Below are 27,993 nucleotides of genomic sequence, written 5' to 3'. Positions count from 1 at the left end.
AAGACAAACAAAATAATACAAGTGAAAAATCAAGATTAAATTATTGCTTTATTATACTTAAACCTACATACTGTACAATATCATTTCATAGGTCTAGAGATGTACAATTTCAAAGTAATATCTTAAGACGACAACTGTAAAATGTACCATTCAACTCTTACAAATTAAATATATGATCAAGAGTGGATTCTAGTCCCGTTGCCAACGCCAGTGTCATGTGACATCCAGCCCAGCGCGTGTAATTCATGGCGTAGCAACAAAGACATGAATAAACCATGAATTAAGCCTAGAGGTGTTTCATTGGGCAGCCACTGTCTGCTAGTGTCAATTGCTGACTTCACTCTCCCTCTGGCAATGAGTGAAAAGGTGGCTTTTCATATGGTCTTGGGGAACTTCCGCGTTGCAGTAGGCACAGATATCAGGGCTGTTGTTGATCTGTTGTTGTGGCTTCGCACTCACGGCCTGTGCTGCTGCTGCATCACAAAGCTCAGGGCTCCACAGAGGCTACACGGAGGGACAAACACACCACTTATACTCCATTATTCATACACTTTGCATTGCTTACACTCACCCACTTACAGTTGGCCATGTGCTTGGGTCTCCACTGAGGAAAGATCTGTTGCTCCGGGGAATACAAGCAAAGCAGTGTCCCACTTGAACCCGCTTTCTCAACATCTATAGTTCCTGCCCCACTACACGTACTATTGTAATGCTGTGCATTTGCTACAGTAGGGTTGAGTAGTTACTTGTTCCTGGCATTGTTAATGCCCGAGGCAACGTTTGTTAAGTTAGAAACAGAGAAATCCAAACAATTAAATGTTCAACCATCGGTGTAGGTGTTAATCACAACCCAGATATGCGTCCGAACAAAGGTGCATTTCTTCCATGTGATTTTTAACCAAAAGCAATACCCAACAAAGAATGCATGACAGCTAAAGATCAATTTGAGGTACACATCCAGCAATATGGGACTCAGATGAGCAAAGAAATCTGCATACACAACCTCACAGGGGTGCAGTTGCACTGATAATGGTAGTCATAAAATATATGTTACCTTGGTTCTGACATCAACATGGACTTATATAACCAACTACACTATTGCATGGGGGGGGGGGGCATTATCATCCAAAACAATTGGTAAGTTTTATGATCATTTATTACTTCTCGAATTGCTTATTTTATGTCAATGACAAATAGTAAGGTAGACACATTGTAATAAATATGCAACAAACAATGTCGTACACATAGGCCTATCACATCTCAACTCACCTCTGTTTTAGCAGGTATACATCTACAGAATCTAACCAATGAAATGGCATTTCCATGTTAGTTTTAACCTCTTGAGTGTAGGGGGCAGTATTTTGATGTTTGGATGAAAAACATACCCAAATGAAACTGCCTATTTCTCAGGCCTAGAATCTAGAATATGCATATAATTGTCAGATTATGATAGAAAACACTCTAAAGTTTCCAAAACTGTCAAAATATTGTCTGTGAGTATAACAGACAGAAAACCTGAGGAAAATCCAACCCGGAAGTGCTGTTTTTCCTGAAAGCTCTCTGTTCCATTGCCTGCCTTCGCTCCATTTAAAGGGATACCATCCAGATTCATTTTCCTATTGTTTCCCCATGGTGTGAACAGTCTTTAGACATAGTTTCAGGCTTTTATTTTGAAAAATGAGCAAGAACGATCACATCGCATCATTGTTTGGCTGGGTGCCAGCAGTGTTTTGCATGCGCAACAGCTTGGAGCAGACATTTCTCTCTCTCCTATTGAAGAAGCTACAGTCCCGGTTGAAATATTTGATTCTAAAAAACTTGACATGTTTCTACGAACTTTACGGATACTATTTTGAATTTTCGTCTGCGATGTCGTAACCGCTCGAGCCTGCGGATTTCTGAACATGATGCGCCAACCAAATAGAGGTATTTTGGATATAACAATAATCTTTATGGAACAAAAGGAACATTTATTGTGTTATCATCAAATGTAAGCGATTCATTTTATTGCTTTTCGGGACCAATCTACTTGGCTGCTAGCTGTTTGTAATGTTTTGTCTACTGAGAGAGATGTCCTTACATAAACGCTTGGTATGCTTTCGCGGAAAAGCTTTTTTGAAATCTGACACGCCAGGTGAATTAACAACAAGCTAAACTGTGTTTTGCTATATTGCACTTGTGATTTCATGAAAATTCAATATTTTTAGTAATTTAATTTGAATTTGGCGCTCTGCAATTCAGCGGATGTTGACGATAATGATCCCGCTAACAGGATGGGTGCATCAAGAAGTTTGGCGCTCTCAACTCTGTAATCAGAGAAAAATTGTCCTTTTATTGTGATCAACAACTTTCATCGATGTGTTAGGTTGTCTTTCACTACTTATATGCTCTCTCTGTCTCCCATTCATTTTCCAGAACAAATCAGGTGTTGTGAATTTCCTACATTTACCTGCTGCAAATAAAGGAAAGCGCATTTCCCACGAATCTCACCTGCAGGGGTCCACGCACACTCTCGTGTGAGAGTGAGGTGGAGGGGGAGGTGGGGTGAGAGGGAGACGTAGGATACAGGAATGGGATTGCCAGCTCCATAGACGATTCCTCTATGACGGCAGGGATACTGCTGACTGCTGCCCGTTGCTTTGGCATAGACAGGTCAAAGTGTTTCTCTGGAGCGCTGTTCAGGAACTCATATTCACTGTCTGTGGAGGGGGGGAACTTGACGCTGAGTCTGGTGAGGGAGTCCACTAGGTCTCTGTCCTCTTGGCTGGCACCACGGGATGCCAGGGACGTGGGCGGGTGCTGGAGGATGACCACTGGCCTTAAGGCTGAGGGGAAGGGCCTCTCCGCCTGCTCCGCAGTCACGTCTGTACACTGAATGGGCATGGAGAACTGCTGCTCTGTCGAATGGCAAACACAAGGCTTTTATCATACTGTTTATGTAACATAATCGACAGTCACTAGCAACATTGAGATATTAACTTACGCTATTGAGTAGCGATTAGTTCAAGTAATGATGAATAATCAGTTAATAATGAATAACGTCGAGAACCTTTTCCCTGTTTAATTTAATCTTCTAATTTCACACAATAAGTATAATAGGAGCCTACTTTTTATTTCATTCCAACTTGTTTTTCATTCAACTAACCAGTGCTACATCACAGCATGTGTCTGTGGAATAATGAAACATGTTTATCTGCTTATTCTATTTCTACACAGGTAGGTGGGTGGGCGGGCCATGGGTCAATAGGCATTAATGTACGGTTCAGCTTAATGTGTTGCTATCTAATTGTGTACAGGAATCAAGCTAAAGCTACAATATATAATTACTAATACAGTGTTATGACATATCTAAAGCAATTGTAAGTCAACATATTTTCTCTATTGTAATTAAATTAGAGTCAAGCTGGGCAGGAGTTCAGGCAATGGGTGCCTTTCAACAGTGCTGGAATAATAAGCTATTTCTACAATCTAAAATGACTAGTGTGCGGACTAATATTACCATTTGCCATGTAATTTCCTTTGGAGATTTTTTTCAGGTGATCTTTTTGTCTCCGGGTTAATGTCTGTATCTGCTGGAATTTCCCCTGAAGAGCTTGAAACGCCTCAAAAACATCTTTTCTGAGAGACAAATAAATACGTAAGTAAGAAAACTGCTTTTCAAACAAAAATGAAGTAAAGATACTGGTGACTAAGGCACATACTTCTCAAAACTGTTGTTTACAGGTGCTGTGTGTGGTGAAGGTGACACGATCATTGCAGTTTCCATGTTCCCTTTCTGAAAAACAGACACACATGGCATTGAGGACTTACATGGCAAGAGAATATCCACCATTCAAACTGAAAATGATCTATTCATTATTGTTAATGAATCTACTAAAATGGTTGCTGCCTTGTGAATCGATTAGGGAATTATTTCTCAACAATAAAGCTGGTGGCTTATAACGCCTCAGACCCTGAGGTTTGGTGATGTTATCCTCTAGCGCCACCTGTTGATGAAAGACTATGTGTGTATCTATTATTTTAAAATTATACATGATAATGAGTTTTGATTATGTTGGAAAATTACAAATTCGTATTTTCTCCAAAACACATGTTTGTTTGTTTTTTGATTAAGGGGGGAAAATAATGCTTGTGCATTAGTCAAACAGGTTCAGTGAATTTGTTATCCGGCTAAAAATGTGAACTTGCAATCTTTACTAGAGTGAAGCAACAAGATGAAAGATGACCTATGTCACAGGAAGTGGAGCTGTTGTATTGTGCATTGGCATGAGCTCTGCTACTGCTCTCAGGCCCTGCAGAAACAGAATATCTACAAGCAATATACAATTTGTGAACAACATATGTTTGTGTGTGTGGATGTATGTGTGCTCTCTTTTAAAAAAAAGATAGGATATTGAGCTCATTTGAGAGAAAACAAAAATAAAATAATTATGAGGCAGCAACCGGGGATGTCATGTTCGCACCCTATCCAGAGCGTGAATCCCTGGATGTGACATGCAGCCCCCTAAACGCAACAAAGTCAAAAACAAATTTGGGGGGGGGGGGGTCTCTAAATAATGCTCATTTAACCATTATCCTATTTATTTAAAATGCTATTTTTACTGCTACAGTGGCAAAAATTTAAATAAAAGCTTATTTCAAATTAAACCCCCCCCCACCATGTGCAAGTAGCCTACTTTTTGAAGTGATTTGTTTGACAATGAGATGAAAATATCATGACTGGTTGTGTTCATGACAATTAAAAGGAAATACATTATTTTTTACCGTTAAATGACATGTCTTTTCTATATTTACTTATTCTTTCACACATAGTAGGTCCCGTGAAAAAAATGGTGACACCCCAAATGTCACAATATAAATCGCACTCTGACCCTATCACATCCTTGCATTTTGCCTGTCTGCATCATAATTGTAAACATAAATAAACAATATCTAATTATCCTCTAATGTGGATTCTATTACTAATTGTGTTAAACATGGTTACCAAGTAATGAATCTTCCGGAAGGAGCTGCTTGGGTTGTCAAAGAGATGGTTGGAAGGAGACAGGGTTTCCTCTTCCTGTTTTCTAGGAACAGCCTCACCTTCCACCTCTCCTAACAATCAAATAAGATACAAAAAATATATAATGTAGCAGCCCAACCACAGTCAACACGGGAAGTCTCATTTGAGATGGGAAGTGTACAATGTCCTGAAACAGCAATAATATTTCTTACAGCACAATTTATCTCCAGGGGAACCGAAAATGTAACAGAATACATGCACATGCCCAATATAGACTACAGTTGAACTGTTTCTTTCACTATAGTTCAACGGTATGGTATAGAATATGTCAGAATATGCAATCATGCAAACAATAGTTTTAAGAAAACAATTATGATTGTCATTTACCTGAAGGTTGCTTAGTTGCTGCTATCAACTGAACTTTGAGTTTTGAAATCAACTGCTGCTGGTCTTCTATCTGTTTCTGAAGTGTCTGAGTGTGCCGTTGATAATATTCATTCTGCAAAAGTTAACCTTCCATTACATATCAAATATCATCACTTACTAGGTAGGTAGCCTTTTGTAGCCTCTATTGTAAATTACTGTAATTACCATGCTACAGCACTTAATTATATCAAAGCTACGCCACATCGCACTGGATGGGTTTGAAGTCTCATAGGTAAATTAGAAGAGTTTGTTTTCTATCGCAATGATTTAGGTATAATACCGTCTTCTGTAGTTCCCTTTTGGCGCCGTCTCGCTCGATAGAGGCCTGGCGGTAAGCTTCAAATGCCTTGTTGAGCTGGTCTCCAATATTCCTCTCCATGCCGTGCGCTCCACGATCATTACTGACACGGCAGTCATGGGCCCTGTGGCAACATATCACACAACCAATGTTTAGGGGCACAATGCAGCATTAAAGCACATTATCACATGATTTGCTGTAAAAACAAAGTCCTCCTCGCTAATCATGAAACTGGGGCCAGTGCTTACTTCTCTTTTACGCCTGGACTTGCTAATTTTAGAAACGTACGGTAAACATTTCAGGATGATCATAAGTGCCCCGTGTAGAAATAGCCTCTTGATGAGAAAGCAAAAACAAACATCCAAAATATCTACTAAAGAAATACATGTTTTAGTACTCATGATAATAAGAACATCACTTAAATAAATTGATGACAACTATTGACACTAATGTAATATTGAATATTATATATTTTTTTTAAACCAATACATTTGTTGACATTATTGAATGGCATCATTCATTACTAATCAATGATTATTTGGTTCATACATGACCAATGGCTGCAACAAATGTACTAAATAATTGGTTTCATAAATTATAATGAAATGTACATTATTTGGGGTAAATGTACCTCAGTGTTGTTATTATAATAGCTAATGACTAATACCAAATAACCTACTGTATCTCTATCAATACAATTGCATTATGACATGATCAATACATTAAGATACTAATACAATAAAGTCAATTGCCAATGACCTAAACCAGGGGTCTTTAACCTTTTCTTGCCCAGTGAGCCCCTCCCAGGCAAACCGGCGACCCAGGGTCCCCCAACATACGATTGGGGTAAAAAAATAAATGTAAAAAAAGGTCTTAGCATCAGGTGAATGATAATGGCAAGGAGAAGTAATCAACATTTTAAAATAAATAGATTTGGAATATAGTTTTTCATTATTTTGACTTCCACACATTATAATTGGAAGAGTTAAACAAAGATTAGCCATGTGCTGACAAAAATCTATGTCCAAGTCAAGAAAGCTTACCAGCAGCCAGTGGCACTTGCCAAACCAGTAGCCTATTTGAGGGTAGTTTTTCAAGGCCTATGAAGGTGAACCTTCACACCAGTCTGAGGTCCCGAGCATTCTGGAGCAGGTTTTCATCAAGGACCTCCGTACTTTGCTCTGTTCATTTTTCCCCTCGATGCTGACTACTCTCCCAGTCCCTGCCACTGAAAAACATCCCCACAGCATGATGCTGCAACCATCATGCTTCACCGTAGTGATGGTGCCAGGTTTCCTCTAGACGTGACGCTTGGCATTCAGGCCAAAGAGTTCAATCTTGCTTATATCACACCAGAGAATCTTGTTGGTCATAGTCTGAGAGTTCTTAGGTGGAGACTGTCATGTGCATTTTGCTGAGGAGTGGCTTCCGTCTGGACACTCCACCATAAAGGCCTGTTTGGCGGAGTGCTGCAGAGATGGTTGTCCTTCTGGAAGGTTCTCCAATCACCCCAGAGGAACTCTGGAGCTCTGCAAAGTGACCACATCCCTAACCAAGGCCCTTCACCCCCGATTGCACAATTTGGCCATGGGAACAGCTCTAGGAAGAGTCTTGGTGGTTCCAAACTTCTTTCATTCAATAATAATAATAATAATAATAATAATAATAATAATAATAGAGGCCACTGTCTTCTTGGGAACCTTCAATGCAGAAGTCATTTTTTATTACCCTTCCCCAGATCTGTGCCTCAACAAACCTGTCTGAGCGCTAAGGACAATTCCTTCGACGTCATGCACTGTCAACTGTGGGAACTTATATAGGAAGGTGTGTCCCTTTCCAAATCATGCCCAATAAACTGAATTTACCACAGGTGGACTCCAATGAAGTTGTAGAAACATCTCAAGGATGATCAATGGAAACAGGATGCACCTGAGCTCAATTTCGATCCTAAAAGCAAATGGTCTAAAATCTTATTTAGGTAAGTTATCGTTTTTTTATTTGTAATAAATTAGCAAAAATATTGTGTGTAGATTGATGGGAGAAAAACAAAACAATTTAATCCATTGTAGAATAAGGCTGTAATGTAACAAAATGTGGAAAAAGTCAAGAGGTCTGAATACTTTCCAAATGTATCATATACACTACCGTTCAAAAGTTTGGAGTCACTCTAGAAATGTCCTTGTTTTTGAAATATTAAATGTCCTTGTTTTTGAACATTAACATAAAATTGATCAGAAATACAGTGTAGACATTGTTAATGTTGTAAATTACTATTGTAGCTGGAAATGGCAGAATTTTAATGGAATATCTACATAGGCATACAGAGGCCCATTATCAGCAACCATCATTCCTCTGCTCCAATGGCACGTTGTGTTAGCTAATCCAAGTTTATCATTTTAAAAGGCTAATTGATCATTAGAAAACCCTTTTGCAATTATGTTAGCACAGCTGAAAACTGTTGGTCTGATTAAAGAACCAATAAGACTGGCCTTCTTTAGTCTAGTTGAGTGTCTGGAGCATCAGCATTTCTGGATTTGATTACAGGCTCAAAATGGCCAGAATCAAACACTTACTTCTGAAACGTGTCACTTTATTCTTGTTTGGAGAAATGATGGCTATTCCAATGCGAGAAATTTCCAAGAAACCGAAGATCTCGTACAATGCTGTGTACTACTCCCTTCACAGAACAGCGCAATCTGGCTCGAACCAGAATAGAAAGAGGAGTGGGAGGCCCCGGTGCACAACTGAGCAAGAGGAAAAGTACATTAGAGTGTCTAGTTTGAGAAACAGACGCCTCACAAGTCCTCAACTGGCAGCTTCATTAAATTGTACCCACAAAACACCAGTCTCATCGTCAACAGTGAAGAGGCGATTCTGGGATGCCGGCCTTCTAGGCAGTTGCAAAGAAAAAAAACATCTCAGACTGGCCAGTAAAAATAAAAGATTAAGAAGGGAAAAAACAGACACTGAATAGAGGAACTCTGCCTAGAAGGTCAGCATCCCAGAGTCGCCTCTTCCCTGTTGACGTTGAGACTAGTTTTTCAGGATTGGAGGGTCCCCTGTGGGATGGTTGAGCTAACATATGCTAAATCGCATTAGCCGGAGGTTGTAAGTAACAAGAACATTTCCCAAGACATAGACATATTTGAAATGGGCAGAAAGCTTAAATTCTTGTTAATCTAACTGCACTGTCCAATTTACAGTAACTATTACAGTGAAAGTACACCATGCTATTGAGAGTGCACTGTTTTGAACATGAAAAGTTATTAATAAACAAATTAGGTACATTTGGGCAGTCTTGATACAACATTTTGAACAGAAATGCAATGATTCATAGGATCAGAAAAAACTTTGCACGTACACTGCTGCCATCTAGTGGTAAATATCTAATATGCTTTTGGGCTGGAATAAAACATTATGGCGTTTCACTTGAATTTCAAAGATGGTAATAAAAAAGTACAAAAAAAATGTTTTTTTCTTTGTATTATCTTTTACCAGATCTAATGCGTTATATTCTCCTACACTCCTTTCACATTTCCAAACTTCAAAAAGTGTTCCCTTTCAAATGGTAGCAAGAAAATGCATATTCTTGCTTCAGGGGCTGAGCTACAGGCAGTTAGATTTGGGTATTTCATTTTAGACGAAAATTGAAAAAAAGAGACCGATCCTTAAAGAGTTTAGTCAGAACAACAGTTTTCAGCTGTGCTAACAATTGCAAAGGGGTTTTCTAATGATCAATTAGCCTTTTAAAATGATCAACTTGGATTAGCTAACACAACATGTCATTGCAACACAGGAGTGATGGTAGCTGATAATGGGCCTCTGAACATCTATGTACAGTTGAAGTCGGAAGTTTACATACACCTTAGCCAAATACATTTAAACTCAGTTTTTCACAATTCCTGACATTTAATCCTAGTAAAAATTCACTGTCTAAGGTCAGTTAGGATCACCACTTTATTTTAAGAATGTGAAATGTCAGAATAATAGTAGAGAGAATGATTTATTTCAGCTTTTATTTATTTCATCACATTCCCAGTGGGTCAGAAGTTTACATACACTCAATTAGTATTTGGTAGCATTGCGTTTACATTGTTTAACTTGGGTCAAACGTTTCAGGTATGCTTCCACAAGCTTCCCACAATAATTCCTCCTGACGGAGCTGGTGTAACTGAGTCAGGTTTGTAGACCTCCTTGATCACACACACTTTTTCAGTTCTGCCCACAAATGTTCTATAGGATTAAGGTCAGGGCTTTGTGATGGCCACTCCATTACCTTGACTTGGTTGTCCTTAAGCCATTTTGCCACAACTTTGGAAGCATGCTTGGGGTCATTGTCCATTTGGAAGACCCATCTGCGACCAAGCTTTATCTTCCTGACAGATATCTTGAGATGTTGTTTCAATATATCCACATAATTTTCCACCCTCATGATGCCATCTATTTTGTGAAGTGCACCAGTCCCTCCTGCAGCAAAGCACCACCACAACATGATGCTGCCACCCCGTGCTTCACGGTTGGGATGGTGTTCTTCGGATTGCAAGCCTCCCCCTTTTTCCTCCAAACATAACGATGGTCATTATGGCCAAACAGTTCCATTTTTGTTTCATCAGACCAGAGGACATTTCTCCAAAAAGTATGATCTTTGTCCCCATGTCCAGCTCCAAACCGTAGTCTGGTTTTGGAGCAGTGGCTTCTTCCTTGCTGAGCGGCCTTTCAGGTTATGTCAATATAGGAGTCGTTTTACTGTGGCTATAGATACATTTGTACCTGTTTCCTCCAGCATCTTCACAAGGTCCTTTGCTGTTGTTCTGGGATTGATTTGCACTTTTCGTACCAAAGTACGAAGGACGATGAACCTCTAGAAGACTAAATGAGTCTCCTTCCTGAGCGGTATGACGGCTGTGTGGTCCCATGGTTTTTATACTTGCGTACTATTGTTTGTACAGATGAACATGGTACCGTCAGGCATTTGGAAATTGCTCCCAAGGATGAACCAGACTTGGGAGGTCTACAATTTTTTTCTGAGGTCTTGGCTGATTTATTTTGATTTTCCCATGATGTCAAGCCAAAAGGCACTGAGTTTGAAGGTAGACCTTGAAATACATCCACAGGTACACCTCCAATTGACTCAAACGATGTCAATTAGCCTATCAGAAGCTTACAAAGCCATGACATCATTTTCTGGAATATTCAAAGCTGTTTAAAGGCACAGTCAACTTAGTGTATGTAAACTTCTGACCCAATGGAATTGTGATACAGTGAATTATAAGTGAAATAATCTGTCTGTAAACAATTGTTGGAAAAATTACTTAGCGACTTGCCAAAACTTTAGTTTGTTAATAACCTCTTTGGGCTGAGATCCCGCTAATGGGATCGATATGACAACAGCCAGTGAAAGTGCAGGGCACCAAATGCAAAACAACAGAAATCCCATAATTAAAACTCCTCAAACATACAAGTATTTTACACCATTTTAAATATACACTTCTTGTTAATCCCACCACAATGTCCGATTTCAAAAAGGCTTTACAGCAAAAGTAAACCAAACGATTATGTTAGGTCAGAGCCAAGTCACAGAAAAACACAGCCATTTTTCCAGCCAAAGAGAGGAGTCACAAAAAGCAGAAAGAGATAAATGAATCATTAACTTTGATGATCTTCATCAGATGACACTCATAGGACTTCATGTTACACAATACATGTATGTTTTGTTCGATAAAGTTCATATTTATATAAGTTTTTGTTTACATTGGCGCGTTATGTTCAGTAGTTCCAAAACATCCGGTGATTTTGCAGAGAGCCACATCAATTTACAGAAATACTCATAATAAAAATGTATAAAAGATACAACTATTATGCACGAAATTATCGATACACTTCTCCTTAATGCGACCGCTGTGTCAGATTTTTTTTTTAAACTTTACGGAAAAAGCACACCATGCTATAATCTGAGTACGGCGCTCAGAGACCAAAACAACACAAACAGATATCCGCCATGTTATGTAGTAAACAGAAGTCAGAAATAGCATTATAAATATTCACTTACCTTTGATGATCTTCATCAGAATGCACTCCCAGGAATCCCACTTCCACAATAAACATTTGTTTTGTTCGATAATGTCCATTATTTATGTCCAAATACCTCCTTTTTGTTTGCGCGTTTAGCCCAGTATTCCAAATTCTTGACGCGCGATCACTAGGAGCAGACGAAGTCAAAAAGTTCTGTTACAGTCCATAGAAACATGTCAAACGATGTATAGAATCAATCTTTAGGATGTTTTTAACATAAATCTTCAATAATGTTCCAACCAGAGAATTCCTTGGTCTTCAGAAATGCAATGGAACTCAAGCTAACTCTCACGTGAACGCGAGTCACCAGCTTCTGGCTCTCTGGCAGACCTCTGAATCCTTCCCCTCTCAATCGCACCCACTTCACAGTTCTACTCACAGACATCATTCAAACGGTTTAACAAACTTCAGAGTGTTTTCTATCTAAATATACTAAATATACTAATATTATGCATATATTACCAACTGGGCCTGAGTAGCAGACAGTTTACTCTGGGCACCTTATTCATCCAAGCTACCCAATACTGCCCCCAGCCCAAAGAAGTTAACAAGAAATGTGTGGAGAGGTTGAAAAACTAGTTTAAATGACTCCAACCTAAGTATGTAAACGTCCAAATTCAACTGTACATTTTCCATTATTATTATTTTATTTTTTTAAATCAGCGGTTTCCAGCTACAATAGTAATTTACAATTTACCAATGTCTACACTGTACTTCTGATCAAATTGATGTTATTTTAAATGGAGAAAATAATTTGATTTTCTTTCAAAACAAGGAAATGTCTAAGTGTCCCCAAAATTTTGAACGGTAGTGTGTATATATATGGAGGTTGACTGATTAATCAGAATGGCCGATTAATTGGGGCCGATTTTAAGTTTTCATAACAATCGGAAATCGGTATTTTTGGACACCGATTTGGCCAATTAATTGTATTTTTATTGTTTTAACACCCTTATTTGATCTTTATTTAAATGGGCAAGTGAGTTAAGAACATATTCTTATTTTCAATAAACATCAATGCACAGAAGTATATATTTTTAAACCTGCATATTTAGCTAAAAGAAATCCAGGTTAGCAGGCAATATTAACCAGGTGAAATTGTGTCACTTCTCTTGTGTTCATTGCACGCAGTCAGTGTATATGCAACAGTGTGGGCCGCCTAATTTGCCTGAATTTTACGTAATTATGACATAACATTGAAGGTTGTGCAATGTAACAGGAATATTAAGCTTATGGATGGGATGCCACCCGTTAGATAAAATACAGAACGGTTCCGCATTTCACTGAAAGAATAAACGTCTTGTTTTCAAAATGATAGTTTCCGGATTCGACCATATTAATGACCTAAGGCTCGTATTTGTGTGTGTTATTGTGTTATAACTAAGTCTATGATTTGATAGAGCAGTCTGACTGAGCGATGGTAGGCAGCAGCAGGCTCGTAAGCATTCATTCAAACAGAACTTTTGTGCGTTTTGCCAGCAGCTAGTCGCTGTGCTTCAAGCGTTGCGCTGTTAATGACTTCAAGCCTATCAACTCTTGAGATTAGGCTTGTGTAACCGATGTGAAATGGCTAGCTAGTTAGCGGGGTGCGCACTAATAGCGTTTCAAACGTCACTCGCTATGAGACCTGGAGTCTGCAAGGGCCGTGGAGCGATGGGAGCGATGTGGAGCGATGGGTAACGCCGCTCCGAGGGTGGCTGTTGTCATGTTCCTGGTTCGAGCCCAGGTAGGAGCGAGGAGAGGGACGGAAGCTATACTGTTACACTGGCAATACTAAAGTGCCTATAAGAACATCCAATAGTCAAAGGTTAATGAAATGCAAATGGTATAGAGAGAAATAGTCCTGTAATTCCTATAATAACCACAACCTAAAACTTCTTACCTGGAAATATTTTGATGACTCATGTTAAAAGGAACCAGCAGCTTTCATATGTTCTCATGTTCTGAGCAAGGAACTTAAACGTTAGCTTTCTTACATGGCACATATTGCACTTTTACCTTATTCTCCAACACTTTGTTTTTGCATTATTTAAACCAAATTGAACATGTTTCAATATTTATTTGAGGCTAAATTGATTTTAGTGATGTATTATATTAAGTTAAAATAAGTGTTCATTCAGTATTGTTGTAATTGTCATTATTACAAAAACTAAACTAAAATAAAATCGGTATCAACATACACATATATATATATATATATATATATATATATATATACATATACACATACACACACACACACACACACAACCAAAATATAAAATGCAATTTCTAAGATTTTACTGAGTTACAGTTTAAGGAAAATCAGTCAATTTAAATGATTGCATTAGGCCCTAATCTATGGATTTCACATGACTGGGAATACAGATATGCTGTATTCCCAGTTGGTCTGTTGGTCACAGATATCTTTTTTTTTAAAGGGCCTCACTATGGGCCCCAGGATCTCATCACAGCATTTTTGTGCATTCAAATTGCCATCGATAAAATGCAATTGTGTTAGTAGCTTATGCCAGCCCATACCATAACGCCACCACCACCACAGCAAACAGCTCGCCCACACGATGTCATACATGTGGTCTGTGGTTGTGAGGCCAGTTGGACGTACTGTCAAATTCTCTAAAACAATAGTGGAGGCAACTTAAGGTAGAAAAATTAACATTAAATTATCTGGCAACAGCTCTGGTGGACATTCCTGCAGTTAGCATGTCAATTGCATGCTCCCTCAAAACTTGCAACATTTTAGTGGCCTTTTATTGTCCACAGCACTTAAGGTGCACCTGTGTAATAATCATGCTTTTTAAACAGATTGTTGATATGCCACACCTGTCAGGTAGATGGATTATTTTGGCAAAGGAGAAATGTCACTAACAAGGGTGTAAACAAATGTGTGCACAAAATGTGAGAGTAATACCCTTTTTGTGCATATGGAACATTTCTGGGATATTTTATTTCAGCTCATGAACCATGGGACCAACACTTTACATGTTGTATTTATCTATATACACACACACAGTACCAGTCAAAAGTTTGGACACACCTACTAATTCAAGCATTTTTCTTTATTTTACTATTTTCTACATTGTAGAATAATAGTGAAGACATCAAAACAATGATATAACACATATGGAATCATGTAGTAACCAGAAAAAGTGTTAAACAAATCAAAATATATTTGAGATTCTTCAAAGTAGCCACCCTTTGCCTTGATGACAGCTTTGCACACACTTGGCATTCTCTCAACCAGCTTCACCTTGAATGCTTTTCCAACAGCCTTGAAGGAGTTCCCACATATGCTGAGCACTTTTTGGCCACTTTTCCTTCACTCTGCGGTCCAACTCTTCCCAAACCATCTCAATTTGGTTGAGGTCGGGTGATTGTGGAGGCCAGGTCATCTGATGCAGCACTCCATCACTCTCCTTTTGGTCAAATAACCCTTACACAGCCTGGAGGTGTGTTGGGTCATTGTCCTGTTGAAAAACAAATGATTGTCCCACTAAACGCAAACAAGATGGGAAGGCATATCGATGCAGAATGCTGTGGTAGCCATACTGGTTAAGTGTGCCTTGAATTCTAAATAAACCACAGACAGTGTCACCAGCAAAGCACCCCCATACCATCACACCTCCTCCATGCTTCACGGTGGGAACCACACATTTTTATTTTTTTAACCTTTATTTAACCATGCAAGTCAGTTAAGAACATATTCTTAGAGATCATCCATTCACCTACTCTACGTCTCACAAAGACAAGGTGGTTAGAACCAAAAATCTAAAATTTGGACACATCGGACCAAAGGACAGATTTCCACTGGTCTAATGTCAATTGCTCGTGTTTCTTGGCCCAATCAAGTCTATTATTCTTATTGGTAGTGGTTTCTTTGCAGCAATTCAACCACGAAGGCCTGATCCACGCAGTCTCCTCTCGACAGTTGATGTTGACATGTGTCTGTTACTTAAAGTCAGTGAAGCATTTATTTGGGCTGCAATTTCTAAGGCTGGTAACTCTAATGAGCTTATTCTCTGCAGCAGAGGTCACTCTGGGTCTTCTTTTCCTGTGGCGGTCCTGAGGAGAGCCAGTTTCATCATAGCACTTGATGGTTTATGCGACTGCACTTGAAGAAACTTTCAAAGTTCTTGACATTTTCCGGATTGACTGCCCTTCATATCTTAAAGTAATAATGGACTGTTGTTTCTCTTTGCTTATATGAGCTGTTGCCATAATATGGATTTACCAAATAGGGCTCTCTTCTGTATACCACCCCTACCTTGTCACAACACAACTGATTAGCTCAAACGCATTAAAAGGAAAATCCACAAATTAACTTTTAACAAGCCACACCTGTTAATTGAAATGCATTCCAGGTGACTACCACATGAAGCTGGTTGAGAGAATGCCAAAAGTGTGCAAAGCTGTCATCCAGGCAAAGGGTGGCTACTTTGAAGAATCTCAAATCTAAAATACATTTTGATATGTTTAACACTTTTTTGGTTACTACATGATTCCATGTGTTATTTCATAGTTTTGATGTCTTCACTATTATTAGACAATTGTAAAAATAAATAAAAAATACTGGTGTGAGTAGGTGTGTCCAAACATGACTGGTACTGTATGTATGTAGTGGCTTTGGAAAGTATTCAGACCCCTTGACTTTTTGCACATTTTGTTGTTACACCTTCATTCTAAAATGGATTTAAAACATTTTTTAAATCCTCAGCAGTCTACTACACATAATAATAACTAAGCAAAAACTGGTTTAGGAATTTTTGCAAATGTATTACAAATAAAACAGAAATACCTGATTTACATAAGTATTCAGACCCTTTGCGATGAGACTCGAAATTGAGCTCAGGTGCATCCTGTTTCCGTTGATCATCCTTGAGATGTTTCTACAACTTGATTGGAGTCTACCTGTGGTAAATTTGATTGGACATTATTTGGAACCGCACACACCTGTCTATATAAGGTCCCACAGTTGAGAGTGCATGTCAGAGCATAACAAGCCATGAGGTTCAAGGAATTGTCTGTAGAGAAACTACCCAAATACAGGTGTGCAACGCTTGTAGCGTCATACCCAAGAAGACTCGAGGCTGTAATCGCTGCCAAAGGTGCTTCAACAAAGTACGGAGTAAAGGGTCTGAATACCGATCTAAATGTGATATGTTTCTTTTATTAAAAAAAAATACATCTGTTTTTGCTTTGTCATTATAGTATGTATGATTGAGGGGTATAGTATGTATGATTGAGGGAGGATTTTTTTTTTATTCCATTTTAGAATACGGCTGTAACAAAATGTGGGAAATAGTCAAGAGATCTGAATATTTCCAAATGCACTGTATATTTGTTTATGGCAGACCACCGGTTAAAAACCCCTCACCTAAAATGTGAATCTTGGACACCTAATGCTCTTCGGTCAGGTATTGTTTTTCATGAGTCTCTTTTTACTTGAATTTACAATTAATAATGAGCATGGTAATATATTTGGTTACTTCATTTGATTAAACAGCTAATCCCATTCTCTATCTAGTAATTTATTTAACACACTTAAATCTAAAACAGTCATTGTATGTCACTGGTTGCAGGCCAAGTAGCACGATATGCAGCCAGTAGCTCTGACCCAGAAAGTCTTCCTGTGTAGCTTAAAACACCAAAGTGTGAGATATGGCTTGGAAAATGTACCTCAATCCAGGGATGAGAAATGCGTTGTACCCCAAATTATCCCACCTGTTCCATTTAAAAGATTGAACGACTGCTAGACAATTCGGAGTACAACGCATTTCTCATCCCTGGATTGAAGTATATTTTCTGAGCCATATCTCGCGGCAGCTCCGCTGTGTTTTAATCGAAACAGGAAACCTGTCCGACCCTAGTGCAGCTGTAAACAAGCGGGCCAAATCTGCTGGCTTCATGATATGACGATTACGCGGTAGCCTGAAGCAGCCAACTAGTTCTACATTCTAGCAACATTCTATCAAGCACGAACTGGCTACATAGAACGTTGATATTCATAAGTAAGAGTACAAAATTGGTACAGCTCTGTTTTGTATTGAATGTCAATAGTTAGCAAGACGAGTTAGTTAGATATAATCAGCTATAGCCTAGTTCAGTCCGCTCTCAACTTTGGTATCTGATTGTAGCCTATAATGGCAGTATCTTACCTTCATTCGAAAATTGCCAAACTATTGTTTTGATACTGCGACAGCTTCTTATTCTTCGAGTGGCCTATATGTACGACGTGTGGGAGAGGATATGGTGTATTTCGAACAAATGTACATTTTACATGTTTTATAACGCGTTGGGAACTTCCCTCGGGGAATCCCCCGCGCCGTGAGACTTCCGCCTTGCTGGACTCTGACCAATCAACTTTGAGGTACTAAATTCGTGCTAGGTGGTTTAGCAAATTGAGGGTTATTCTTGCTGCCTACACGTCTGCAATGTTGTGCATATAAAAAGTAATCCGATAAAACAAAGTTAAGTGGCAGAAAAATGTGTTGATTTTACTGTGACCTTCGCTGATAAGTGTTTTCTCACACTGTTAGGCATAGCTAGCTAAATTAATCAGAACCCAACATTTCAGCCCTCAGTGTTGCTGTGAAATGTGTTTTGCCCAAATTGTGGTGAACACTTACTGGTCTCTGACAGTTTATAGCAAAATATTAAAATGTGTCAACACATGCTCTTTGCAAAAAAAATATCACGAGCTGAGCTATTCTTATGACTATGCACTAGGCCTTATTACTTTAGTAAACTTTATAGTGTTATTTGAATGATTCTAATATATTTACAGTAGGGTATTGCCACTGTGTACTGTAGCCTACAGAAAAGATCTGCTTTCATTGCACATACATAGCACACAGAAACTTAACATCTTTCTGTGCTGTATCTGGAAGATATAAACCTACTCTTATTTTCCCACAATATGCAATCACACATTTTTTACCATGTAATAATGAAAATGCAATCATAATGTTTGTTTGCTGTTTCACACTTATCATTGAAAGAGTTTATTGGTGCAGAATGAAGTGCAACATGAAAATGGGATGACAGGTAGCCTAGTGGTTAGAGCGTTGGACCAATAACCAAAAGATTACACATCTGTCAATGTGCCCTTGAGCAAGGCAATTAACCCTATCTCCAGGGCCACCGTATTACTATGTGTGACTCTGTAAAACAACACATTTCACTGTAACTATCCGGTGTACAGTATGTGAGAATACATCTATTTTTTTTAAGTGCCAAGTCCAATAGTGACCAACAGAGGGCAGCTACACTCTTTTGAACCTTTTTGATCTGGAAATCCCTTTTTGGAAGACAAGGGTTCTTTGTAAGGCAAAGGGTTCTACCGAGAACCTTTAATATCCTAATAACCAGGAAAGGGTTCTTTGATAATACTTTGGAAGGCAAGAAGGATTCTACATAGAACAATGTATCACATTTCCTAGAGTGCTTTACTGCCAGGTGATTTTCAGAATTGTTTGTTTTAATATCTATGTTGTTGCATGTACATCAATTGGTTGGTTAATTGTATGACACACAAAGTTATACCTCCTTAAAATATAAACGCAACATGCAACAATTTCAAAGATTGTACTGAGTTACAATTCATATGAGGAAATCAGTCAATTGAAATACATTAATTAGGTCCTAATCTATGGATTTCACATGACTGGGAATGTGGTCAAAGATACCTTAAAAAATGGGCCTCACAATGGGCCAAAGGATATCGTCACGGTATTTCTGTGCCATCAAATTGCCATTGATAAAATGCAATCGTGTTAGTTGTCCGTAGCTTATGACAGCCCATACCATATCCCCACCGTCAATCATTTCACAACATTGACATCAGCAAACCGCTTGCCAACATGACGTACTGGCAAATGATCTAAAACAACATTTTAGATAATTCAGGCATGCCAATTGCACGCTCCCTCAAAACCTTTATTGGTGCACCTGTGCATTGATCATGCTGTTTAAAAAAAAAACTTTATTTAACAAGGCAAGTCAGTTAAGAACAAATTCTTATTTACAATGATGGCCTAGGAACAGTGGGTTAACTGCCTTGTTCAGGGGCAGAACAACAGATGTTTTACCTTGTCAGCTCGGGGATTCGATCCAGAAACCTTTCAGTTACTGGCCCAATGCTCTAACCTCCTTGATATGTCACACCTGTCAGGTGGATGGATTATCTTGGAGAAATACTCACTAACAGGGATGTAAACAAAATTGCCAAAATTTGAGAGAAATAAGCTTTTGGTGCGTATGGAACATTTCTGGGATCTTTTTTTTCAGCTCATGAAACATGGGACCAACACTTTACATGTTGCGTTTATATTTTTTAATAGTATATATAACATACATTTTTCTATACTGATCCAATCTGTTAGTAGTTGGACTGATTGCACCCATTACTGAGATGGTTCAATTCTACTTGCTAACATGCAATAATTGAAAATAAAATGGATGACCTATGATTACGATTATCCTACCAGCGGGACATTAGGAACTGTAATATCCTATGTTTCACCGAGTCGTGGCTGAATGACGACACAGACCATATAGCGCTTGAGGGATTTCAATGCACCGGCAGAACAGAGATGCTACCTCTGGTAAGACGAGGGGTGGTGGTGTGTCTTTTTGTCAATAACAGCTGGTGCGCGATGTCTAATATTAAAGAAGTCGCCATCACGGTTGACAACTCCATCGTGTCCTCCTCCCAGAGCGCCAAGAACCTTGGCGTGATCCTGGACAACACCCTGTCGTTCTCAACCAACATCAAGGCGGTGGCCCGTTCCTGTAGGTTCATGCTCTACAACATCCGCAGAGTACGACCCTGCCTCACACAGGAAGTGGCGCAGGTCCTAATCCAGGCACTTGTCATCTCCCGTCTGGATTACTGCAACTCGCTGTTGGCTGGGCTCCCTGCCTGTGCCATTAAACCCCTTCAACTCATCCAGAACGCCGCAGCCCGTCTGGTGTTCAACCTTCCCAAGTTCTCTCACGTCACCCCGCTCCTCCGTTCTCTCCACTGGCTTCCAGTTGAAGCTCGCATCCGCTACAAGACCATGGTGCTTGCCTACGGAGCTGTGAGGGGAACGGCACCTCAGTACCTCCAGGCTCTGATCAGGCCCTACACCCAAACAAGGGCACTGCGTTCATCCACCTCTGGCCTGCTCGCCTCCCTACCACTGAGGAAGTACAGCTCCCGCTCAGCCCAGTCAAAACTGTTCGCTGCGCTGGCCCCCCAATGGTGGAACAAACTCCCTCACGACGCCAGGACAGCGGAGTCAATCACCACCTTCTGGAGACACCTGAAACCCCACCTCTTTAAGGAATACCTAGGATAGGATAAGTAATCCCTCTCACCCCCCTTTAAGATTTAGATGCACTATTGTAAAGTGACTGTTCCACTGGATGTCATAAGGTGAATGCACCAATTTGTAAGTCGCTCTGGATAAGAGCGTCTGCTAAATTACTTAAATGTAATGTATGTAAATGTAAGTCTCGAGGTATTGCTCGTCTGAGGTAGAGTACCTTATAAGCTGTAGACCACACTATCTACCAAGAGAGTTCTCATGTATATTATTTGTAGCCGTCTATTTACCAACACAGACCGATGCTGGCACTAAGAGCGCACTCAACCAACTCTATCAGGACATAAGCAAACAAGAAAATGCTCACCCAGAAGTGGCACTCCTAATGGCCGGGGACTTTAATACAGGCAAACTTAAATCAGTTTTACCAAATTTTTTACCAGCATGTCACATGTGCAACCAGAGAAAAAAACTATAGACCACCAATACTCCACACAGAGAAATGCATACAAAGCTCTCCCTCGCCCTCCCTTTGGCAAATCTGACCATAATTCTACCCTCCTGATTCCTGCTTCCAAGCAAAAACTAAAGAAGGAAGTACCAGTGACTCGCTCAATATTGAAGTGGTCAGATGGCGCGGATGCTACGCTACAGGATTGTTTTGCTAACACAGACTGGATTATGTTCTGGGATTCATCCAATGGCATTGAGGAGTATGTTACCTCAGTCATCGGCTTCATCAATAAGTGCATTGACGACGTCGTCCCCACAGTGACCGTGTGTACATATCCCAACCAGAAGCCATGGATCCGCACAGGCAACATCCGCATCGAGCTAAAGGCTAGAGCTGCCGCTTTCAAGGAGCAGGACACCTTAAATAAAACAAGCATTTACAAATGAAACATTTTACTCTATGTTCCAATTTATTTCAGGAATCACAAGTGCATATTCCACATTACAAATTAATTAGTTCCACACATTTGCTCCATCTTCATCGAGTTCCATCGATGCAAAACACATTCAATCAGAACAACATATTGGCCACTATGAACAAACAGTATGTCTTACAAGTGAATACACACTACTGTAAACCATTCATATTTCTGCTGTGTGGATTCATTGTATTCCAGCCAATGATTGGTAAGGAAGGGTTCTGCTGTGTGGATTTGATTGTATTCTAGTCAATGATTGGTAATGAAGGTTTCTGCTGTGTGGATTTGATTGTATTCTAGTCAATGATTGGTAATGAAGGTTTCTGCTGTGTGGATTCATTGTATTCCAGCCAATGATTGGTAAGGAAGGGTTCTGCTGTGTGGATTTGATTGTATTCTAGTCAATGATTGGTAATGAAGGTTTCTGCTGTGTGGATTTGATTGTATTCCAGCCAATGATTGGTAATGGAGGTTTATGTGTGATGTGCATGCTACTGTTTCACTGTGTCATGAGCCCATAACTGCCTGCTCTAGATACACACCAGATTGACAAAGAATCCAAGTCCTATTATTTGTTGTTGCTGTCTTTATTTCCCCCCTCAAGAAAAAGAGATATGCAGATTCTTGCACTAGTGAAAGAATGCTTATAATGAATGTTGTCAATTTTCATACTTAAAAGTTTCAACTTGCTTAGCTGGTCCCTTAACAGGGCATCAGATTGAGAGTTTATCCCCATCGATTGGTAGAGTGAGTTGTCTAGTTCACACACACACACACACACACACACACACACACACACACACACACACACACACACACACACACACACACACACACACACACACACACACACACACACACACACACACACACACACACACACACACACACACACACACACGCTGCTGCTACTCTGTTTAATATCTATCACGATTACCTAGTCATTTTACCCTTACCTACATGTACATATTAACTCAATCACCTCAACTACCTCATACCTCTGCACATTGACTCGATACCGGTACTCCTTGTATATAGCCTCATTATTGTTATATGGCAATTTTCAGTTTTAATTAGATAATTTTCTTACTTTTTAACTATGCATTGTTGGGAAAGGGCTCGTAAGTAAGCATTTAACGGTAAAGTCTACACCCTATGTATTTGGCATATGTGAAAATGTTTCATTTGATTTGATTTGTTTTTGTCTCCCAGTGTGTCCCTCTGAGTCGAAGCAGTGTTGTCTCAGATCAAACTGTCTCAGACAGATTTGCATAGAAATAAGATGCATTTGCAAAGTACTTCAAGAAACTGGAAAACAAATATCAAGCAAGTATTTTTATATTCCACAAGTATTATCAGAGGAACTGTTTTGTACAGATAATTATCAGACTTAAGTTACAAATACAGGTAAACAGTCAAATACATTTGGTTGACATTTTCTCACAAAATTAGTGCAGTGGGCAAGTCCTTTACAAGTCCTGTATTAGTGGACCAATAATATCCTGTATTCTTCCGTGGCTAAACCAACTGGGCTCGTAAAGGTTGTTATCAAGGCACATGAAAGGTCACATGTTCCAGAAGGCATTTCTATATTGTAATTAAAAATGTTCAAATGCCTCTCCTGTGAAGCACCCCCACCCCTAAACTACTTCTATGGTCTCAGACAGAGGGAAGGAATGTGCTCTTCAGAAGAAGAAAAAATATCCACCTCTTGAAAAATGTTCATTTAGGAGCATAATGCACATTGCCACCAGAGGTCAGTAACCACACCACTGCTTGCTCTACATGCTTCAACCTCAGCCACATGGACTTTTGGAGAGGTATCTGAATTCTTGGCATTCTTGTCAGACTTGTCAGCCTTGCCACTTCTATCTGTTGCCCTGGTATTCACGGCCAGAGGGGGGAGATGCTGTGACTCTGATTGACACATTCCCCCTGTGAAATGACGAATGCATTTTGTTTGCAAGTTCTAACAATTAAGACGTGTTTAGCCATACAATAGGGGACTTGTACAGAGAGTAAACCACAACTGATAGCCATGGCTGATTTTTTTTGTATTTATAAGACCTAGGGAGACTGGAATAAAGTGGATTGGAAGGTCCTGTCTGTTCCTGTCCTCAGTCTGTGGTGAAGCTCGGCATGTATCTGCTGCTGGTCTTTCAGCCTGGCACAGAGGGGGGCTTCCCAGACATGGCTCCTGCTTCTCAGACCCTAGCCAGGGATCACCTTCATGGGAGCCCTGCTTTGTAGTTGTCATCCATGACCCTCCAACCTGACACCTCTCCACCTGGTGTGGATCCAAGACATTCCAACCCCCCTGTATGTAAAAACCTTCTGGTCTACCAAAGAACCCTTCTTGCCTTCTAAAGAACCCTTCTTGCCTTCTAAAGAATCATTATTGCCTTCCAAAGAATCATCAAAGAACCCTTTCTTCTAAAAATGTTTCTTAGGGTGTTAAAGGTTCTAGGTAGAACATTTTGCCTTACAAAGAACCCTTTTGGAACCCTTTTTTCTAAGATTGCAGATGGGCAATAACAACCCCAATTTCGATCAGACCAGCATCCCTGTCTTGAGGGGAATATACAGCAATAGGGTTGCCACTCTGCTCCACATCTCACAACATGGGTCTCAGTGGATGGTTTCACCATAAGATTTATGACAACAGATCAGTAACGACTGCTGGACTTCCTGAAAGAAGTAAAGGATCATCAATATTCCTCCTGCTTTCTGTAATCACGCAGACAGAAATACTTTATATTCACAAATTAACGAGATGCAAATTAATTATGACAGCTGCCATGCGCTGCCCCTCCCTCTAGCATTTTTGTGTCAATTTGACAACTCCAAAACACAAATTGTCCATTTAAATGTCTAAGCTATACTTAAATCAAGTGTGTTTTGTAACTCAAACCTCGTCTCCTATTTCCAGATAAATCCAACCCACTTCAATAGGTCTGAACACAGTCTGTGGGCGAGCAGGTGAGCAGGTGAGCAGGTCTGTGGAAAGATCCAGAGACTGATAAGCAGAATGCAAGATTCTAGGAGGAACACCCTGTTCCCTTTCATGTGCAAATCTGTCCTGTTTGATCTACCACCTGTCTCTCTCTCTCTCTCTCTCTCGGTCTCTCTCTCTCGGTCTCTCTCTCTCGGTCTCTCTCTCTCTCTCTCTCTCTCTCTCTCTCTCTCTCTCTCTCTCTCTCTCTCTCTCTCTCTCTCAGAATGTCTAGCTGACGGCCCTCCACGCAGGAGTGTGATGATTTGTAACTATGCAGCACAAATATGGCCATTGGAGTCTGATGTTTCTGCTTGGCTCTGCCTGGGGACTTGTCCTTCACCAGCCTCATCCAACCTCAACACAACATAGCAATTCTTAATTACTATTATAACACTTGTTTAAGGGGGGGGGGTTATTTTAATTCAGCCAGAACAACCAATGTGGTGAGCTGAAATAGGGTTCATTATTGCCCTTGTTTTCCTGGCAAGCAGATCAGGTGATAACATGTGGCAAGATTATAAGTGAGAGATGCCTCTTAATGTGGTACGTTCAATGTCTGCAATCCCCTTTGACTTTAATTAAAAGGTACTGAGTGTAGGCAACACCGAAGTACATTCCTCAACTGTCTTCTTAGCTAAAGTACTCATCTGGAACGTTTAAATGGCCGGGCCCCATTTGAATTAGAACACTGACGGCACAATCCGTAAATTATATTTCTGCTACACCTGCTACGGCACAGCTTTGATTAACAGGTTGTAGCATAGAGGCTATTACTTCAGCATGATACATTACACCTCCACCACTAGTCCGTCAATGAATGCATGCATCGCATGGATGTCTTCTTCTGATTTTGCAGATCTCGGACAAGGAACTCCAGATGCTTTTACTGCGCCATGTTCTTTACGTGTGTGTGTGTCATGAATGACATCCACAAAAAGGACACTCCACTTCCTGTTGAGAGGTGGTCTGTCCTGTTGGATTCATAGCCCTCTGGATCTGGACATAAGCATGCAAGTAAATCTTGGCCAATCTGATGCCTCCGAAGCAAGTCAAATAAACAAACTGCTGTAGGTCTGCAGAAACGGGAGATCAGGCGGAGGGCAGAGCCGAGCGTCAGAAAGCTCAGGCATGCCAGGGGAAATGAAGAGGAATGCACAGAGAAAACTCAAAGATCATATTTCAGGAACCTGGAGAACAAACAATTTGACAGTGTGTGAAAACCTTGTGAATACTTACAGAAAACATTTGGGCTCTGTCATTGCCAACAAAGGGTATACAACAAAGTATTGAGATAAACTTTTGTTATTGACCAAATACTTATTTTCCACCATAATTTGCAAATAAACTCATTAAATATCCTACAATGTAATTTTCTGGATTTCTTTCCCCTAAAAGTGTAGCTATGATGAAAATTACAGGCCTCTCTCATCTTTTTAAGTGGGAGAACTTTCACAATTGGTGGCTGACTAAATACTTTTTTGCCCCACTGTATGTATTTGGGGAAACAAAATGGCCACCCACAGGAAATCAGACAACCTCCCCCCACAAAAGGCTGTGAAGCCAGAGGTTCCCATCAGAAACACAGGGGAGAGCTGGATGTAATATTGTTGTTTTAGTGGAGACTCTGGCATCAGGGGATTCCGGCTATTAGAGAGGGGATTATTACAGAGAATAACATAGTAACCAATGGAACCAATTTAATCTATACTACATATAAATCAAATTGTGCAATGTGTAGCATGGCCAATTCTGTTGATGCATGTAATTCCATTATTTTCCAAAACTGAGAAATTGTACATTTTGAATTCTAAAATAGTATGATGACATGAGTTTGTGCTAGGAGTAATGTTAAATAATACAACATTAGACACATGTAAATGTGGCAGTATTCAGCCAATATACAGTGCCTTGCGAAAGTATTCGGCCCCCTTGAACTTTGCGATCTTTTGCCACATTTCAGGCTTCAAATATAAAGATATAAAACTGTATTTTCTTGTGAAGAATCAACAACAAGTGGGACACAATCATGAAGTGGAATGACATTTATTGGATATTTCAAACTTTTTAACAAATCAAAAACTGAAAAATTGGGCGTGCAAAATTATTCAGCCCCTTTACTTTCAGTGCAGCAAACTCTCCAGAAGTTCAGTGAGGATCTCTGAATGATCCAATGTTGACCTAAATGACAAATGATGATAAATACAATCCACCTGTGTGTAATCAAGTCTCCGTATAAATGCACCTGCACTGTGATAGTCTCAGAGGTCCGTTAAAAGCGCAGAGAGCATCATGAAGAACAAGGAACACGCCAGGCAGGTCCGAGATACTGTTGTGAAGAAGTTTAAAGCCGGATTTGGATACAAAAACATTTCCCAAGCTTTAAACATCCCAAGGAGCACTGTGCAAGCGATAATATTGAAATGGAAGGAGTATCAGACCACTGCAAATCTACCAAGACCTGGCCGTCCCTCTAAACTTTCAGCTCATACAAGGAGAAGACTGATCAGAGATGCAGCCAAGAGGCCCATGATCACTCTGGATGAACTGCAGAGATCTACAGCTGAGGTGGGAGACTCTGTCCATAGGACAACAATCAGTCATATATTGCACAAATCTGGCCTTTATGGAAGAGTGGCAAGAAGAAAGCCATTTCTTAAAGATATCCATAAAACGCGTTGTTTAAAGTTTGCCACAAGCCACCTGGGAGACACACCAAACATGTAGAAGAAGGTGCTCTGGTCAGATGAAACCAAAATTGAACTTTTTGGCAACAATGCAAAACGTTATGTTTGGCGTAAAAGCAACACAGCTCATCACCCTGAACACACCATCCCCACTGTCAAACATGGTGGTGGCAGCATCATGGTTTGGTTCCTGCTTTTCTTCAGCAGGGACAGGGAAGATGGTTAAAATTGATGGGAAGATGGATGGAGCCAAATACAGGACCATTCTGGAAGAAA

At 39.9% G+C, this 27,993-nt stretch overlaps 1 protein-coding gene and 1 long non-coding RNA gene across 5 annotated transcripts; one reads left to right on the top strand and one right to left on the bottom strand.

The window, feature by feature from the left end:
• Window positions 1–29: 29 nt before the first annotated feature.
• On the bottom strand, window positions 30–18,130 carry LOC124043831 (TRAF family member-associated NF-kappa-B activator-like). 3 transcript variants are annotated; one of them, XM_046362854.1, is made up of 8 exons: window positions 17,954–18,130; window positions 5,709–5,850; window positions 5,390–5,501; window positions 4,985–5,094; window positions 3,702–3,775; window positions 3,500–3,618; window positions 2,491–2,897; window positions 30–504 (listed from the first exon to the last, which is right to left on the bottom strand). In XM_046362854.1, exons 2-8 carry the CDS (start codon window positions 5,805–5,807, stop codon window positions 325–327), a joined length of 1,101 nt encoding a protein of 366 aa, XP_046218810.1. In that variant the 5' UTR covers window positions 5,808–5,850; window positions 17,954–18,130; the 3' UTR covers window positions 30–324. The 3 variants fall into 3 exon arrangements, with proteins under 3 accessions (XP_046218810.1, XP_046218811.1, XP_046218812.1); XM_046362855.1 differs by lacking the exon at window positions 17,954–18,130 and adding an exon at window positions 16,594–16,655; XM_046362856.1 differs by lacking the exon at window positions 17,954–18,130 and adding an exon at window positions 6,770–6,943.
• LOC124043832 lies at window positions 17,679–26,362 on the top strand. Of its 2 annotated transcripts, none has more exons than XR_006840388.1 (3): window positions 17,679–17,806; window positions 24,968–25,025; window positions 25,257–26,362. It is a non-coding gene; the product is annotated as an uncharacterized LOC124043832 (long non-coding RNA). The 2 variants fall into 2 exon arrangements; XR_006840389.1 differs by lacking the exon at window positions 17,679–17,806 and adding an exon at window positions 17,813–18,165.
• Window positions 26,363–27,993: the final 1,631 nt, after the last annotated feature.

Source organism: Oncorhynchus gorbuscha, linkage group LG09 (assembly GCF_021184085.1).
Source record: "Oncorhynchus gorbuscha isolate QuinsamMale2020 ecotype Even-year linkage group LG09, OgorEven_v1.0, whole genome shotgun sequence".
NCBI classification, from domain to species: Eukaryota; Metazoa; Chordata; class Actinopteri; order Salmoniformes; family Salmonidae; genus Oncorhynchus; species Oncorhynchus gorbuscha.
This window is presented reverse-complemented; position numbering and strand designations above follow the sequence as displayed.